Source organism: Rhamphochromis longiceps, linkage group LG8 (assembly GCF_057381845.1).
Source record: "Rhamphochromis longiceps isolate RC_006_pf linkage group LG8, R_longiceps_female_GT1.1, whole genome shotgun sequence".
Lineage (NCBI taxonomy): Eukaryota > Metazoa > Chordata > Actinopteri > Cichliformes > Cichlidae > Rhamphochromis > Rhamphochromis longiceps.
This window is the reverse complement of record NC_140564.1, coordinates 29,136,635-29,156,183: the sequence shown is the minus strand read 5'-3', so window position 1 is coordinate 29,156,183 and position 19,549 is coordinate 29,136,635. Positions and strand designations below refer to the sequence as shown.

The 19,549-nt window shown below is 41.8% G+C and overlaps 1 protein-coding gene across 1 annotated transcript in view; it reads right to left on the bottom strand.

The window, feature by feature from the left end:
- sema4gb (sema domain, immunoglobulin domain (Ig), transmembrane domain (TM) and short cytoplasmic domain, (semaphorin) 4Gb) overlaps positions 1-19,549 on the bottom strand; it is a 60,109-nt gene that overhangs the window by 33,964 nt on the left and 6,596 nt on the right. The window contains exon 2 of the mRNA XM_085416931.1: positions 17,251-17,558. Within this exon, the coding sequence (XP_085273057.1) occupies positions 17,251-17,386 (136 nt within the window). The 5' untranslated portion in view covers positions 17,387-17,558. The remainder of the gene's footprint in view (positions 1-17,250; positions 17,559-19,549) is intronic.

Sequence of the window (19,549 nt, the reverse complement as noted above, 5' to 3'; positions counted from 1 at the left end):
CTGTCACTGAACAGACTCTTCTGGTTGTTTATGGCCGTGTGCAGAGGATGCCTGGCATTGTCCATAATGTCCATCAGTTTCTTTAATGTCCTTTTCTCTGCCACTGTCACCAGAGTGTCCAGCTTCATGCCGACCACAGAGCTAGCCCTCCTGATCAGTTTCTCCAGCCTGGATGAGTCCTTCTTTGCTGTGCTGCTCCCCCAGCACACCACAGCATAGAAAAGTACTCCAGCAACCACCGACTGGTAAAACATCCTCAGGAGCTTCCTGCAGATGTTAAAAGACCTCAGCCTCCTGAGGAAGTACAGTCGGCTTTGGGCTTTTTTATACAGGTACTCTGTGTTGCATGACCAGTCCAGTTTATTGTCCACCCACAGCCCGAGGTATTTGTACTTGTTGACCACCTCCACCTCCTCCCCCTCTATCTGAACCGGCAGTGGACCTGCTCTAGACCTCCCGAAGTCCACAACCAGTTCCTTAGTCTTTGAGGTGTTGAGTTGCAGGTGGTTTGTGTGACTCCATGCGACAAAGTTCCTCACCAGACTTCTGTACTCCTCTTCCTGATCATCCCAGATACACCCCATGATGGCTGTGTCGTCTGCAAACTTCTGAATGTGGCATAATTCAGAGTTGTAGCAGAAGTCAGAGGTGTACAGGGTGAAGAGAAGAGGGGACAGCACAGTTCCCTGTGGTGCTCCTGTGCTGCTGACCACTGTGTCAGACGTGATGTCCTTCAGCCTGACGTACTGTGGTCTGTCGGTGAGGTAGTCGGAGATCCAAGCCACCAGGCAGGGGTCCACCTCCATCCTGTTCAGTTTTTCTTGAAGCATACAGGGCCGGATGGTATTAAAGGCACTGGAAAAGTCAAGAAACAGGATCCTGACCGTGCCTTTTCCCCCATCCAGGTGTGAGTGGGCTCTGTGTAGGAGGTACAGGATGGCATCCTCCACTCCGACACCCGCCTTGTATGCAAACTGTAGTGGGTCCTGGGCATGTTGTACCTGTGGTCGGAGGAGGTTGAGGAAGAGCTGCTCTAGAGTCTTCATAAGATGTGACGTCAGTGCCACCGGTCGGAAGTCATTCAGCTCATTGGGCCGGTTCTTTTTGGGGACCGGGACGATGCAGGATGTCTTCCATAGGGCGGGCACTCTCCCCAGCCCGCTACTCGTGACTCATCCAAGTAAGCAAAAGCCTTGGTTTCTATCTTATAAAAATAGTGACTGTATGATATAACAAGCACAGGGCTGATGAGAAGGACTGTGGTGACACAAAATGTCCCTGGGCTCAAGGCAGCAGAGGTAGAGTGACCTTGGTCTCAGATCTGGTATGACGCGAGCGGTTGCTATTTCATACCACTTGATCTTGAGTCCGAGGTATGAAAGAGAAACTTTTTCTTTAGTCTGAATCACAGAAATGAAAAATCAATTGGCAGCAATTACAGGAGTGCTCTAAACCCTATACTGACCCTTGATGTAGCTCCTCAGTTTATCTACTGTTTGAGCTTCTTAAGCTAGATTTATTCTAGCAAACAAAATTTGAGCACCAGGTGAGCTGGGCTTTAGTCAAAGCCTAAGCATGTCTCTCAATTGACCATATTAGGGATATCTAACCACTTACGTCCACTGACATCATTCAGACCCAAGAGTAGCAAAATACTTTCCCAAGACAAGAGTTGGGACCTCTTTGCTCACAGTGGTAACTTGTACGTACACTTATTGCAATTATTGAAAGTTAAAGTGTTTACTATGCGCATCCACCATTGTAACAGTACACACACTAACTGGCCATTTCATTAGGTTTGTTCAACTGACTTCTAACAAAAATTTCTCATGGCAGGAACTCTTTGCAATTAGGCATGCAGACTTCTTGTTCTTCTTTCAGCTACTGCCTTTGGGGGTTGGCACAGCAAATCATCTGCTTCTTTCTCACCCTGTCATGTTTGATTTGGCCAAGTTCTTTTGAGCAGGACACCCTCCATGACACAACCCTCCCCATTAATCTGGGCTTGGGACCCAGCCATGGGTCCACAGTTTTCAGGCCCCTCTTCTGTTGAACCAGCTTCCAGTTTGGATTCGGGAGACAGACACTATCTCTACTTTCAAGATTAGGCTTAAAACTTTCCTTTTTGCTAAAGCATATAGTTAGGGCTGGACCAGGTGACTCTGAATCCTCCCTTAGTTATTCTGCAACAGACGTAGGCTGCCGGGGGACTCCCATGATGCATTGAGTTTTTCCTTTCCAGTTACCTTCCTCACTCACTATGTGTTAATAGACCTCTCTGCACTGAATCATACCTGTTATTAATCTCTGTCTCTCTTCCACAGCATGTCTTTATCCTGTCTTCCTTCTCTCACCCCAACTGGTCGCAGCAGATGGCCGCCCCTCCCTGAGCCTGGTTCTGCCGGAGGTTTCTTCCTGTTAAAAGGAAGTTTTTCCTTCCCACTGTCGCCAAAGTGCTTGCTCATAGGGGGTTATATGACTGTTGGGTTTTCTCTGAATCTATTATTATATGATCTACTGTAGAATATAAAGTGCCTTGAGGCGACTGTTGTTGTGATTTGGCGCTATATCAATAAAATTGAATTGAATTGAATTGAATTGAATTGAATTGGTGGGGGGGCAGCACGGTGGCACGGTGGTTAGCACTGTTGCCGCACAGCAAGAAGGTCCTGAGTTCAATTCCACCATCAGGTCTTTCTGTGTGGAGTTTGCATGTTCTCCCCGTGTTTGCGTGGGTTCCCTCCGGGTACTCCGGCTTCCTCCCACCGTCCAAAGACATGCAGCTTGTGGGGGTAGGTTAATTGGATAATCCAAATTGTCACTAGGTGTGAATGTCCGAATGAGTGTGAGAGCGAATGGTTGTTTGTCCCTGTGTGTTGGCCCTGCGACAGACTGGCGACCTGTCCAGGGTGTACCCCGCCTCTCGCCCTATGACAGCTGGGATAGGCTCCAGCGCCCCCCGCGACCCTGAAAAGGATAAGCGGAAGCGAATGGATGGATGGATGGGTGGGCCACAGTGGCTTGTGGAATTAATAAGACATGGTTAAGATAACCTGCTTAAGTTCAAGCTGAGCATCAGAATAGGAAATAAAGACAAGTAAGTGTCAGCTCTCTGCAGAAAAATGTCTTACTGATGCCAGTTGTCAGAGGAGAATGGATGTCATTGAGCTGATAGGAAGGCAACAGTAACTCAAATGCTGTAACCACTCATTAGAACCAGGTAAGCAGAAGAGCATCTGTGAACGCACAACATGTGAAGCAAGTCCACTTCTTTATGCCTAGTTTACTCATCTTCTGATCACTGCTTCCAACAGGATAATCTGTCATACCACAAAACTCAAATCATCTCATACTGGTTTCATGAAAATATTTTCTTAGTGGTTCTAGTGTATATTAGTTTACACATTCAACTAACAAGAAAAAATATCCCCAGCTTGATTGCATGAGGAGTCACAAATTCCTTGTTTGTTCCTTCAGGAACACCATCTGGTATCAAAATGTGTATATTTTTAATTTTAGTTAAATTTTCTGCCTCCCAAAAGCACTCCTTAGAAGAAGCAACATATTCTATATTACATTTGATTTGTTCTCAATGTAGAAATATAGATTAATGTAGTTTTCGATATTGAAAAATAAAAATCAAAAAATCATTATCACTAAGAGGATTGCTATGAATATCTATTTAGCAACACACACAGATGTCAACCTGCTGTTCCATGAAGCTGGCCATTATTTTATATCCGTAGACACACACAGAGAAACACACACACACATACAGAGAGACACACAATGTACCTCGTGCTTTGCTGCAAAATCAATGGGGAAATTCAACAGAGCACTGAGGTGTGCCAGAAACCTCTTAGCCTGCTGGCTGGTTTCTATTTACTGTTCATTTACTGTGTTTGAGTGTGTGTGTGTTTGCACATCAGTTCTTCTGACTCTTCAGAGTACACAGGTTTGATGAGGGGAAGAGGTCAAAATGCTCCTCAGAAACATCTGTCAGTGGTTACACAAACACACACATACTCTTCACGCTTATTTCACACATCATCTGCCTCCTGAAAAAGAGTAAAGACAACTCTATCAGTGACTCAGAAGATCTGAGGAGTGTGCGTTGTGTGTTTGCCAGAATGAGCGCGTTTTCGGCAGTTGAGCCGTCACAGGTGGCGTAGCCAGATTGTGCGCAGACACACTTGTAATCCACCATGTGGGGTCCTGGATGATAGTAAATCCACTGTATGTTTGTATGCGTGTCTGTCACAGACTGAGTGTGTGACTTCCTCTGTGACTCACCGATCGCTGCACCCACTGTGGCGAGCATGTGACAAACAAAAACGCACACGTGCTCACAGAAAATTTGGGAACAAAGGCTTGAAGGAAAGCCTGACTTGATTTCTTTGGACACTGTCAGCAGTGTCAGTTTCTTTCAACTCTATCCACATTATATAAGCAACTCTTTACTTCTTTACCACGGTCAAGAGTCAGCTACATGACTGTGTGTTATGTAAGCAATTATGCACAGAAGACCTTGTGCAAGAATAAAGGCAAAGGTTAAAAAAACAAAAAGTGAAGTATGTCGGCGTGTCATCTGCTGACTCCATTATTTTCTATATTATGATGTTTACCATAGGAAATTATTACAGGCAAATACAGAAGCTGTGCACAAACTGAAATATGTAATTTTAAAGTGTTTATTTAGTTTAAAAGACAATTAGCAGGTCTGTAAACTGCAGAATATACAATACCATCGAATCAAGATAATATTTTACCCATTCAGCCTGTTATTTCTTGGTGAGATGGGGGTGGTATTTTTTATTTTTTTGTTCCAACCATCTGCTAGTAGTTGACACTGTTGCTTTACCGACATAATTTTCAGTTTACTCAGAAACGATCGACTTGTTTATAACATGCTTGTTGACACCTTTTTGTTTCTACTTCTCTCATGGAAGAAGTTTGCCTTCAGGGATTTGACCGACAAAGTTGATGCAGGAAGTAGTTTGTGGTAGATGCATGGGTTGGACACATGACTTTTATCCAGGAGACTGGACATCCAGGAGATCTTGTGCTTAAGAAAATTTTTCGAGACTTAGCTGACCACTTATTTTCAGTTTTTATTTTCTTTTTCATTCTTAGCTGTCACTTGTAACAAGGCCACTTGGTTATGTTTAGAAAAGGTCAGACAAGGATTAGCAAAAGATCAGACATTCACGGATGGACACAGACCATTTTGCAAAGTTGAACACTTGTTGCTACCAAAGGGCAACCCCTAAAGCTTAAAAATGAAGTCAGCACAGATGTGACAGTACCTACAGGGCCTCTAGATGCCATATGATACATGTTTCAAAAGGGGCTCTATCTCCATACAAGGTCAAAATGTTCAAAACCACTTAAAAGCATGTTATTTTCCTCTTCTGATAGTAATAACTCAGCTACCAGGATAACGGTCTGTACTGTGTGGCTCAAAAAATCCAAGAAGAAGAGAAATTATTATATTTCTAAAGTCTGTTACTTAATACTAATTAGCTAGTATGTGTGTCTGTGGATCACACCTGTATGAATGTATTGATGCTAATATAAGTGAGCACTCTTCTTTCATCCGTAACTTCTGAACACTAAAGCTTAAAAATAAGAAGTCCCAAATCAGTGGGTGAGGTCATGTCACATGATTTATTATCTTGTGTTTTTGTCCACTTGTGCAGTTTCAGAATGGCTAAAAAGTTGGTTAAAAGATTAAGAAAACAACAGCGGAGCTTGCTTTAAAAAAAAGCATGAATGGGAAGCACAAACAATGGCTGCAGTGGGCAGTTTTCATTGTTTTTAACACTCTTTTTTACTATGTGGCAGCTAAAGAAAAACAGAAACAGAGCAAACCATAAACAAAATAAAAAAGAGCACCCGACACTGCCCTCAGGTTCAAGTGCACAGCTACAAGATGTGCACATGCATCTGTAAAATTTAGTACTGCACCTGCAGTTTCTTACCGCAAAAACAAGTTGGACATGGTTCATGATGTCCCTGGTCATAATTCTGACTTCTAAACACTGACAGAGAATTAACAGAAAAATAAAAGATAACAGATGTGCACACTTTCAAAGGGTCAGTATGCCCAGGTTTATTTTCTCTCATGGTTTTCTAGTGGTATTTAGCCATTTTATTTTTAATTGACTAAGATTTGAAGTACAAATCTCTCAGATTCTTCACAATTGCCTTTGCCTTCAGCTGAATAAAAGGTCAGTGGAGCTTCATACAAAAAGAAGCAAAATATGCAGCAGCAATTTATCTTTACAAGTGTCTGTCACTGTGACGAGCTGTCCTTGATATGCTGAATAATCCACACTGTTCACTGTCAGCAGCTTTTATTGGGACCAATTCCTTACAGGAGGAAGATCCAGTTCACAGTACTCTCTCCATCTGGTGTTTTTTCTACACCATATGGGTAGTGTGAATTGTGAAGTGCAGGAAAATTAGTATTTTTTTTAAACACAGCTGCTCATTAAATTGTGGCACATCACACTCCAGCCAATGGATTCTGTCAGTATGTTGACAGGTTTCCACTTACGCATGTCAAATCAAATTTGTTTATGTTTTAGTAATAACAATATTGTTTATGATGGTAATTACTTGTCAGAGCAAACTATTATGTGAATAAGAAAATCCATAGGACAAAGTGTAATTCATGCTGTAATAACTATTATTTATGTGCAATCCAAGACTGTAAAGTGAAGATTAGGCATAAGAAACAAAAACTGCATTTCCTCTAGTGTCTGTGAAGGTTCTCAGTCATCCAGGTCATTGTAGTCAGCTTGGAAAGAAAAGCTTCTGAACTTCTTTAAGTTGCTTGAAGACGTTTCACCTCTCATCCAAGAAGCTTCTTCAGTTCTAAGGTCAAATGGTGGAGAGGCCAAGATTTAAGTCCTAGGGGAGTGTCCCCCAAGAGGGTCATGAACTCCCTGATGATCCTCTACCTAATCACACGAGCCAAGGTATGAAAACGGGTGTAGGTCACAATCAGCCAAGGTTTCGGGTGAAACCTAGCCACACCCTATCATGTGATTTACTGAGGTCAAATGGCCCAGGATGTGAGTGGGCGTTAAGGCGTCTGGGAAAGGATCTCAAAACTGGATTATAGATGGCAGACAGTTGGTGTCGTAAGCCACCGTCTCTGTTCAAGGATGGCTGTTCGCAGCGGACATAGATGGCTTCTTTCACTCCTCTTTCAAACCATCTGTTTTCTCTGTCCAAAAGTAGTTAAAGGTGCAATGTCTTCAAGCAACTTAAAGAAGTCCAGATGCTTTTCTTCCCAAGCTCCTTAGATTTCCTCTAGTGGCCACTTGAGGTTGGTTCAAAAAGCAAGTCAATCGCCATAGACCCCCCCTTTAAAAATGCCCAATTTTAGAACACTAAGAGGCATATTTGAAACCTTGTATGGTCTCTATAGGTTTCTCCCTTCATAAAAACTCTGACTGGTTTTCAGTCCAGATGAACAGAATCAACTTTTGAAGATTTACTTACCTGGATGATTGAGAATGCATTAAGACGTCTGACTGGGTCTTTCCTTATAAATCATTTGTTTGAATACTAGTGAGGCTTAAAATTAGGAACATGGCCATTTTGATTGACAAGTGTGCTTACACATGAATACTGTAGCTGTCATAGCCAAAAACTGTTCTTTAGTAAGCATTTTTTAGTAAACTATCTGGCTAATATGGCTTTCTTCCTGACACCCCTCCCCCACCCATCACCTTCACTCAATACCAGGTTGAGATGCAAATGAGGAGACTTCACTCAGGCAAGTCTGCTGGACCAGACGGAGTGAGTCCCCTTGTCCTCAAGGCCTGTGCCCCCCAGCTGTGTGGAGTCTTTCATAAACTGTTTATGCTGAGTCTGAGTCTGCAGAGGGTCCCGGTGATGTGGAAGACATCATGCCTCGTCCCTGTACCAAAGACGCCTCGTCCCAGTGGCCCCCAGGATTACAGGCCCGTGGCACTGACCTCCCACATCATGAAGACCCTGGAAAGGCTCATCCTGGACCAGCTGCGACCCATAGTAAGACCACATCTGGATCCCCTTCAGTTCGCTTATCAGCCTCGTCTCGGAACAGAGGACGCCATCATCTACCTGCTCAATCGTGTCTACACCCATCTGGACCAGCCGGCGAGCACTGTGAGGGTCATGTTTTTTGACTTTTCCAGTGCTTTCAACACCATCAGGCCGACCCTCCTGGGTGATAAGTTAGCAGCGATGCAGGTGGATGCTTCTCTGGTGTCCTGGATTGTTGATTACCTGACAGGAAGACCACAATATGTACGTCTCCCACAGTGTGTGTCTGACAAGGTGATTAGCAACACAGGGGCACCACAGGGGACTGTCCTCTCCCCCTTCCTCTTCACCCTCTACACCACAGACTTCAGCCACTGCACAGAGACCTGCCATCTTCAGAAGTTTTCTGATGACTCTGCGGTGGTTGGATGCATCAGCAGGGATGATGAGACAGAGTACCGGGCTGTGGTCGACTCCTTTGTCACGTGGTGTGAGCAGAATCATCTGCAGCTCAACGTGGCAAAGACCAAGGAACTGATCGTGGACTTCAGGAAGACCAGGAAACACTTGACCCCTGTTTCAATCCAGGGGGTCAGTGTTGACATTGTGGAGGACTATAAATACCTTGGAGTACACATTGACAATAAACTGGACTGGGCTAAAAACACCACAGCACTTTACAGGAAGGGCCAGAGTCGTCTCTATTTTTTGAGGCGACTGAGGTCCTTCAACATCTGTCAGAAAATGCTGAGGATTTTCTATGAGTCTGTGGTGGCCAGTGCGATCCTCTATGCTGTTGCATGCTGGGGGAGCAGGCTGAGGGTCGCAGATGCCAACAGACTTAATAAACTGATCCGTAAGGCCAGCAATGTTGTGGGGATGGAGCTGGACTCCCTCAAGGTGGTGTCGGAGAGGCGGATGCTGTCCAAGATAAAGACAATGTTGGATAACACCTCCCACCCACTCCATGACATGCTGGTCAGTCACAGGAGCTCGTTCAGTGAGAGACTGAGATTACCGAAAAGCACCACTGAACGACACAGGAAATCATTCCTGCCTGTGGCCATCTCCCTGTACAACGCATCCACTTAACACACTGTTTGCTGCTACAGCTACACATGTTTCTTTTCCAAATATTTATTTATAAGTGACTTATGTATGTATGTATGTATATATATGTATATATTGTACTATTCTTAGTTAGCGTATTGTCTGTCTTGTCTTAATGTTGGTTTAAAATGGAGCACTGTAACAAAAAATAATTTCCCCCAGGGATCAATAAAGTATTCTGATTCTGATTCTGATTCTGATTTCTGTGTTGTGCAGACTATCCAAGACAATCCATTTGTGGTTCACTTTTGTTGAGTGAAATAAAGTACTTTTTATCTGCACCAGTTAGCAGGTATCTGTCTGTGCACAGTATGCATATAGTTTATTTATGCAGCTTGCTTACCAAGTAAATTGTAGCACTCCAACATTTTTTCCAAATGTGGTCACTTCTTTTTCTTCAAAAAACAACATGGTTGTGGCCAAAATGCTACCAGTGAGGCTTCAAAATAGGTGATTTCATGCTGGCTAGAAATTTACAAAAATCGACCAAGTTTTAAGAAGTTTTATAATATGAAGAAAAATAGGCCTGTCCCGATCTGATGTGCATGCTTATTTTGCACATCAAAGTGGCAGTGTTATGTTTACCCCACTATTAATAATGACACAAATACAATACCTTGTCTTTAAAGCTTGTGTCAGAGCCAAAACTTTCATAAGACTTTGTCCAACCAGGGAGACTGCAGAATAAGATGAAGGAAAGCCAAGACTTTCATCTTAGATAAGATGGAAAAACATAACCCCACTCAAATGGTGGCAGTGTCATTGCAGGACTGGCACATCGGCCATCACTGAATTACTAATAAGGCCGTGTCTGAATCAGACACCAACACTATCAGAGGAGAAGAGGATCAAAGCACCATGTAAGCTTCAGGGATTTAAAGGGTCTAAGGCATAAAATGTCTCAACTGAGAACACCCCCCCCACCCCCACCCCCCCAAAAAAAGGTAACAGAAAATAACAGCAGAGATTAAACCTCTTTAGTTTGAGCAGTCTTGGTCTCGCTGATACAGTTTGTAAATCATCACTGTTATGCACAAGATGCAGCTGGTTAGACTAAGATATTAACAGACTTTGTTGAGCAGTAAATTGATGATCATTAGTGGTGTAATTACCATACTGGATGCAAAACAATTCATCTACACAGAAGCGTCAAGCTGGCAGGCTTTCTTACTGCCAATATCACAATAATGGTGCAATCTATAAGGAACCTTACTACCAAGACCTCTTGTTACATCCCAGCTCTCAACATAGTAACTTACAGTGCATCAATATTTCAGAACGGCATTACTTCAGGTCTGGTGGCAGAGGTAGGAAATGCCAAAGCACAAGCCCCATGGGCAAACAATTGAGTTCAGGACACAGTCAAGCATTAATCTCACTTCTAGGAGTGGAAAAATGCACTGTGGCCCACAAAAACAATCTATGTTTAGTTGTCAAACCTGCCCATAAAGGTTACAACGGTGGATTTCTAATGCTTAATGCATTCAGTATTTTTGCTTTCTTTTAAATGGAAAAGCTCCAATACCATTTCTATTTTCCGCTACAGTGATGTTTTATTAAGTCAATCACATGCATCATGGTCAAAATAACTATTTAGAAATATTCATATGGCAGCTAGTTTGATTAGCCAGAAGAAAGCTGTCTGGTTAGAAAAGCTAGTCTAGTCTCTGTTTACTTTTAGTCTCTTTTAGAAGAGCTTTTAGCTATGTTTCGTCTCGACAAACTGATAAAGGAACTCATCAAATCAGCAGCAACCTCATCTGTCTGCTGTGTGGTGCTGAGCAGGGACAATGGATTTATCAGCAACTCCCACTAAAGACCACTGCCTAACATAGCTCAAAATCGAACTATAATTGAAGGAGCCTCTGTCCCTGTGCCAGTTCTTCACTCTTCACTATCAACCTCATCCTCACACTTGATCTGTATGTTACTGTGCGTGAGCTTTCACATATTTGGTGGTTTTCAGTTGCTGTCCACACAGGGAGATGTCATCAAGTTTCTGACACCTTTCTAACAGCACATCAGTGACTAGCTCTTGGTTATCATAAACTGTGTGCAAACATATTGCCACCAAACGTAACATTTCTTTTTGGGATGGCATCTTTAATAACTATAAACTAACTTGTCTTTTAGTTGTATGGCTGTGGTTCAGGTGACAGATAAGGTTGTGTACTAATTGGAAGATAATGGTTTAATCCCTGGCTCCCTGAGTCTGGGTCAAACTACCCTTGGGCAATATACTGAACCCTGATACATGATGCATTTATCCAAGCAAATGAGGGCATATAAAAAGTGCTTAGGTTAATGAGGCTTGGAGTAAAAAAGTGCTTTAATTGCTGAAATGGAGTAGAACAGCACTGCAGAAAAACAGTCGATGGATCTTAGTATTTTAATAAAGCAACCAACTACAGAGAAATTAAGAGTTAAGAATGCCTGGTTTGGCTAGCAGTAGTCCTCTCTGTTCCTCAGGCAGATCAGTTTTCTTTGTTACTCCAAGAGACAAGCTGCAAGCCGCAGATGGTGTGTTCAGCACAGGCATATTTTAAATAGTCTGCATGATAAAGGTTGATAAAAGTAAGATAAATGCACAAAAACAAAGAAATGAAAGATCTAAAAAGATCCAAAGTTGAAAAGAAAGCTGGGTTATACTCTCAGGGTTTAAAAAACTCACTTTAAAAAAAACCTCCTTCAACATAACATTAACTCTTTTGTTTTAAAATAAGACCAATATTTGTCTTTTTTTTATTTTTTTTTATTTCTGGACTCTACTAGAGCAGTAGAATTCTAAATAATCTTTATCTATTTTATACAGAGTCTTGTTGCCAAGGCATCCTCTGAAACAAGTTTTATCTTGTCTGCCTATCAGACAACTTTCTTCTGATTTACTGCTCCTCAAAACCACAAGGTCTGAACAACAGATGGGGCTTCCATGCTCGCAGCCAGAGATTTAGATGACCATGTTAGGGATATCCCCTCTCATTATGATGGGAGCCAAGAGTAAAAAAAACTGTCAGAAATCAAGGAACCTCCTTATTTGAAACCCTGGCCATGTTTAATATGAGCATCCACTATTTAAATAGTGGATGAAAATAGTGGGGCCATTTTAACATCAAGAAAGGAATTAAGTATTAAATAGTATTTATAGATTCATCTCAGTATTGGATAAAAAAAAATCATGTATCAGAATTATTTCTTTGCTTGTTTGCCTTTGGTGGCCTTTTCGATGTACCTGTTCTCACCAAGAGAGCATAAAGACCTCTTCTGTCATTTTCTCTCTTATATACATATCCAAGCGCTCTCTCTGTGATACATCATGTCCTTCTCCTCCCACTCATGCAGCAAACCAGTAAAGCATACTGTAAATTAATGAGCGCCAGCAAAGAAAAATAATATCAATCCTCCCACAGATAGTGACACCCACATATCATCAAAAGGAGAAGAAACTTCCCTTCCCCCGTCCTCCCCGCTGACATGTCTCAGTGAGGAAAGTGACAGGAGATGCATGTATGCAGGATTTTTACATGGCACTTAATAAGCTTCCCCCTACATGACACACACACATATGCAGCACACATTCGCAGGGCATGCCCTAAGAGTGATGAAACGCATGCTGACACACGTGCACGTTCTGCACTCTCACATGTACTCACACGCCTTCCCTGATGATTAGAAACTGGGTCAAGGACAACTTTCTGTGAGGGCAAGGAGAAAAAGAAAATCTGTAATGACAGACGGGCTCAGGCTACAGCATAGAAAAGTGCCCGCAGTAAGAAGAGTATGTATGATTTATAATCCTAGGCACAGTCAGAGATGTGTAAATGAATTGTCACAAACTTGACCACTGTGAGGACAGAACACAGATAAGTTCTTCCACTGTGCATTTACAGAACCTGGTCAAAATGTGCCTGATGGGAACAACTGCTGTTTGCAGCTGTGTTTGTGCTTCACTAAACAGAAGACTCTGTAGGTGAGCCTGGGGTGAGCTTGTTCTCTTGGCCTCAGTTAATGTTGTTTTCATGACTTAAGCACAAGGTGTCCTTAGGCAGGTTACAGCATTAGTGAGGGATCACTTCCAACTTGTCACTTTTCAATTATGCTACACCAAACCACTCTTTTTCCAAACCTAACAAGATAGTTTGTAGTGTCAAAACATAAAAAAGTCACCAAAGCCACAGGACACCTTGCACATAGCAGGAAGATACAGGCAGTACCTGCCCAGCATGAGGAGATAATAGTGAGCCTGAAGAACAAATATAACACTGCATTCTGCAGTGGAAAGTCAGAGACTGACATTATTTTCAGCTTCTACGGTGCCTCCAGGTTTGATTTGCTGCTTTTCAAAACCAGCAAATATTCACCAACAGACCTGTACTCCATGAGTTGCAATAATAGCTTAATTATACACCCAATTCCAAAAATTCATCCACCCATTCTCTTCTGCTTATCCAATTCAGGGTCATGGAATTGGATAAGCAGGTGCTGGTGGTGCTGGAGCCTATCCCAGTCTATCACATGTAGAGAGACAACCACTTGCACTCAAATTCACACCTATGGGCAATTTAGAATCATCAATTAACCTAACCCCACTAACTGCATGTCTCTGAAATGTGGGAGGAAGCCGGAGTACCCAGAGAGAACCCACACAAACACAGGGAGAACATGCAAACTCCATACAGAAAAAGCCCAGACAGATGTTGGAAGCAAACTCAGGACCTTCTTGCTATGATTCAACAGTGCTAACCACTGCACCACCATGCTGCCCTAATTCCAAAAATGCCATTTTCTAATCATCAGGGGAGATGTGTTAATAGAAGCACGATGCAATGATTTAAAAATCTAATTTTATTCACAATAAAATATCAAAAGTTTAAACTGAAGCATTTTACTAGTTCTCAAAAAAGTTGGGCCAGGGACGACAAAAGAGGGACAGAGAGGCAGTAATTCTCAAAAGTTGTCATTATCCTGGGTCTTTGACCCAGTGTTTGAGTGTTCCTTTGGATTTGTCATTTACTTCTTTGAAAGCATAAGTTAATTATGTTCTAGTGTCTGAACATATTATTTTCAGGTGCCGCTGAGTTTGTATTTATAGTTCTGGATTTCTGGTTCATGTCTGTCCTAGTCTCATCTCTGCATTTTGTTATTTCTTCAGTATGGTCACGTCTCCATATCTGTTTCTGTCCCAGTATCAAGCCCATGTGTCTTAGTTTGTTTCTCAGTGTGTGTTACTTCCTGCTTTACTTTGAGAATCTCCTGTCTCGTGTGTATTCTGTTCAGTTTTGCTTCCCTTGTCTCATTTGTCTGGATTAGTGTCAGCTGTGTTCCCACCTGTGGCCTCTTCCCTCGTTATCCTGCTTGTGTATATATTGTCTGCATTTCCTTCTGTCCTCCCTTGCAATATGGTATCCTTGTGTCAATGGTTTGAGTCTCCTAGTATTGTTTTTTGTATTATTTTGTACTTCAGTTTAATAAAACCACCTATTATTTTATTCCCTACGTTCCGAGCACTGTGTTTGGGTCTTACCTGCACCAGGCATACCATCCCAAATTTTTGGGAACTGGGTTTGTATATAGTTTAGATAAATAGTTTCACAACCCAGCTCTTAACATAAAATGGAGACCAAAACTAGAAATTTAAAAAGCACGAGTCTCTAATTTAAAAGACTAAATTGATTAAAATAAAATGTACAGATTGGAGCAGCAAGGAGATTATGATGGTGAGAGGTGGTGGTCCTCTCCAAACCAACCCAGGCACGCCTTCATCCACATCTTATTAACAGCTTTTAGCCAAACATAAAAATCGTTCATCCAAGCAACTTTAATTCCACAGCAATACAGCAGCTAAGTCTGAAGTAGGAAAGGACAAACACATACAGCTGCAGAGACTCCTTTATTTAGAGATGGTGGCTAAATTAATTTTGCATGCATTCCCGTCTGATGAGCACTCAACAGAGCAAGCCCTTTTCATTTGTTTGATAAATAACCAAAAGATATTCGTAGTCTGGTCAATGCTTCACCTCCCAGTAGTTGCAGTAAATAGCTCCACAACGGTTTCTTTATTCATTGTTCTTCAGTGTACTTTTCTCAACCAATCAGTGCACTTTGAAGCAAAGCTCAGACCTTAGACCTCTCTCTCCAGCAAACAAAGTAATCATCCACTCAGTTCGGATCAAGAAAATGCACCACAGAACCGGGAACAAATACACAACCAGCTTCTGCTGTGTTACAGTCGCTCTCAAAGTTATTGTGATTCAGAACATCAAGCAGCACATCCTCCCACCTCCAAAATATCATCTCACCCTGCAATACTCTCAATAGCACTTATGACACCAGAGAGCTCGGCTAGCAATACAGCCGGCCCTGTTAACTCCACCCGCCCGCTAATAATACTCATCCTCGGAGGACCGAAGAGGAGAAAAGTGGAGTGGGGTGGAGTGGAGGTAAGAGCACCAGCCCTTACTGTTTGTCTGTGCTGGAGTTTCCTTCTCACTGCAGCTGGCTTCTGCTGCAGTAAGTGAGGAGAGAGGGAGGGTAAAGGTGAGCTGGTGGGAAGTAAGAGGTGGAGGTGTAAGGAAGACGTGCTGATGGTGTGTGTAAATACCCACTGTGTGCCAAAACACACCTATTCAGCAGTATTTTCTGCACAGACAGTAATCAGGTCTAACGTGCTCAGGTCCTCTTTTATGGAGGCTTCTTGTCTATTGTTTCATTAGAAGTGTTTGCTGAGCTGTGTGATCTAGGACAGGGCATGAGAGAGGCGATTAATAACTCTGAGCATGAAGGAGCTGTCTTTGGGGCCAACTGCAAAAACTGTGCCACTTCCGTAACAGGGAGGGGAGGAAGCAGTCGGAGCAGTAGCAAATAAGGACAGCGATCTGTTAGCTGGGTTGTGCACATGTGTTTGTGGATCCATCTGGAAATACACTGTATTAATGGAGTTTGTCCCTGTTCATACTTTTTTGTGTTTCTTTTTGTGTATCTGGTCTCTTTTTGGATGATAATCATGCTGCAAAGTGTTATTTTATGCCAGTTTAAAGATAATATCAATATTGTAACTGCGAAAATAAAAATAGTATGTGGCTTTTTCCGCCTAAAAGCAAGTGTAAATTGTTCTTTTAGGCATTAAATCTTGGTCAGTCCTACAAATTGAGAACCATCTCAAAATGTGTGATGGCCTCCGTCTTAGGTAATCTGTGGAGAGATGTGAATGACAACTCTGTCTCCCCAGATGTCCATGAACTACTCATGCCAACACCATAGTAATCTGATTTGGCACACCTGGTCTAGGATAAAAATCCTTCAGCTGAAATCTCAGCTTCATCTATGTGATCGTACACTCTGGTCTAGATTATGTTACTCCACAGTTGGCAGCCTCACCATACCACTGATGAACATACTTCACATTTCATTTGCTTTCTTGTTTATTTTCTTTTTTACTGGTTACAGTAAATGCTCATATTAGCCACCAACTCTCATGCCTTTCCATTTCTGGTTTGGCCTTAGAGCTGGGTCATGACTGACCGAAGCCAACTGCTGTACAATGGGATTAATAGGTGGTGGAATAGCTCCCCTAGCTCAACACTGCCATAATGCTTTCGGGGATGAGAACAGGATGTCTTCTGCTGCTGTTTATTCAGGGAGTTATGCTGGGGGGCAAAACTTGAGCTCCATATTTTTTGGCCAGTATTTGTTTATATTTTGGCCAACCATTTATGGCCAACCATTTAAGGATGCTAAATCATCTTTTAGTTTGTAATCCTTGTCTGCAATGTACCCCTTGTTGTACAACAACCTTAATTGGATTATTTTGATAAAAACATAAAAATCACGCCATGTTCTGGAGCTTTTTTTATGATCTTTAAGGAAATGTGCGGGCCAGCATATACAAATGTAAATAACGATTTTTTTAACATTTGTATGTATGATCAGATTAGGATAAAAAGGATCATCCATTTCCTGATAATCTGATTAAATCTTTAACTAATATTAAAAAAAATTGTTTTGGAAGATTAAAATTATCTCCTTTTTACCACTAACCCCCCTGTACAGAGCTTTAATCACAGTTTAAGACTTTTAATTTAAAAAAATCTGCTTGATCCTCACCTTTTGAGAAGACGGTAGTTCTCGCAGTGACATCCAGGTCCAAGGATGGGCTGAACGGAAAGGCCCACAGCTGTGATAGTCGGTTGAAAAACATCAGGGGCAGCAGGAGGAGTAGGAAGGGCTTGACTGATCCCATGATTAACCTACAGACCTGGGTCCAAGCAGAGACTTGCTTGTGCTCACTGTTTATTGTATGCAAAAAATAAATAAATAAATAATGAAATAAATGTGCAAAGCGTGTATCTTCAGGCCCAGCAGCAACCAGGCGCAGACTCTTTGATTATCCTCCAGCTGAGAACACACTGAGTCTGTGCAGAGAAAGAGAAAAACAATGTGTATTACTAAAAGAGATGTGATCCTGAATACCAAACTAGATGCGGCTGTCAAAAGGTGGTGATGGATTTCACTCATTTATGAACAAAACAAACGTTTGCAGGACAAGGACTCCACCACCCAAGTGGATATGTTGCGCTGGACTAATTGAAAGATTAAAAGGATGTCAAAGTGCCAGAAATGTACTTGTTATGCGGCAAATCAACCCAGCTATTGACTGGCCCTTCTTTAGTGGGCAATAAAATAGTATTAAAATTAGAGATGGACCGATCCGATATTACGTATCGGTCCGATACTGACCTAAATTACTGGATCGGATATCGGAGAAAAATAAAAAATTTAATCCGATCCATTAAATATCACGAAAGCACCTCGCAAAACTTGCAACACGCCGTAACTCACCTCAGAACGTTAGCAGTCGGAGCAGTATGCATCACGTGATAGAGCAGCTGTGGCATGCGGGACCTGTTGGTGGTCTGGATAGCATGTGGAGCTTCGCTAGCAACCTGGCATTTCATCTCCGACAAAGTTATCCCCGAGAGAAGTAAAGCAAGTGTGTAAGTCCATCTCTGAATGTTTGTAAAGCATTCCCACGTTAAGCTTAACAAGCGACTGCCTCTCGCTCTCCGGCTGCTACTTCAATCGTGAAACTGCTTAAATGATCAGCTGATCGGCTTTTCTGTCGCGAGTCCGTGTCTCTTGTTTGTTTTTGGCCCACTTTGCACCAGAAAGAGGAAACCAGCGGCTGAACAACAGCAGAACGTTTAAGCTTGATAAGCTGTTGTTAGAATTTATTTAATATTTCTTTCTACACCAGGATCTTTTTCTACGTAGCTGACGCTGGTAACTGTGCAGGGGCGGATCTAGCAAAGTTTAGCCAGGGGGGCCGATAGGGCATGAACAGGGAAAAGGGGGCACAAAGACATACTTTTCTTTCTTATTCTCATTTAAAATGTCGAGCTTTTAATAAATAATTATCTGACACCCAAAGTTTTAATTTGATGTAAAATGAATAGAAGTCAATTACTGTATATAGTGACTATTAAGTCTAATATATACCCTAGTAAGCTATAGTACTTTTTACTTTGGGAAGGTACCATCTGTGCAGTCTGCAATTTTGTTGAAGAAAGATGTTGAATCTATTTAATATTTCTTGAAAAATAATTGATTTCTGTGCATTTTTTTTTCACACTGCATCAAATTAAGGTTGATTACGTCGATTAAGCATCATGAGGTGGCGCGTGAGGGGTGGTTCCTTATTTTTTATTTATTTCTTTTTGTTGTTGCTGGGAGTTGGAACCCTATTAGTTAGGTTGCTTAATATTTACGCTAAGTACTCTTTAAAATACCAGAATAGGGAGGATGGTGTAGGTCTAAGTTTATTAGATTGATCAGTATTGCTGAACTATGAAATATTTTTTTTGTATACAGGTATAACAGAATAGCTTTAGTGTAGTTGTTGTTTTAAACTTGAGTATGAACTTGCAGACTTGCAAAATGCAGCAAGATATTTTAAAAAACAGTTTTGTTGATTAAAAAACACTATATCGGATTCATATCGGTATCGGCAGATATCCAAATTTATGATATCGGTATCGGTATCGGACATAAAAAAGTGGTATCGTGCCATCTCTAATTAAAATAAATCTCATTCCTGCGATGTCTGAAAAGTACATTTAAATCAGTGTGGTGCATTTACGAGTGTAGTATGGAAAGTAGAAAAATTATAATCACAAAATATTTTGCAGGATTTTACAACACAAAGATTATTTGGGTGGACAATCCAGGTACAGTAAGAGCTGCCCAACTATATTTGCCACTAATTTCAGGTATTTAAATGTATCTGTACAAGATAAATCACTTCAATCCCACATAATTCAGCTGGTTCTCCAGAAACGATCTTGTCCCGTGATCAGTCGGACTTCTAATCCTCCATTTTTACTGTTCTCAAGATCTGCTGTGGAGA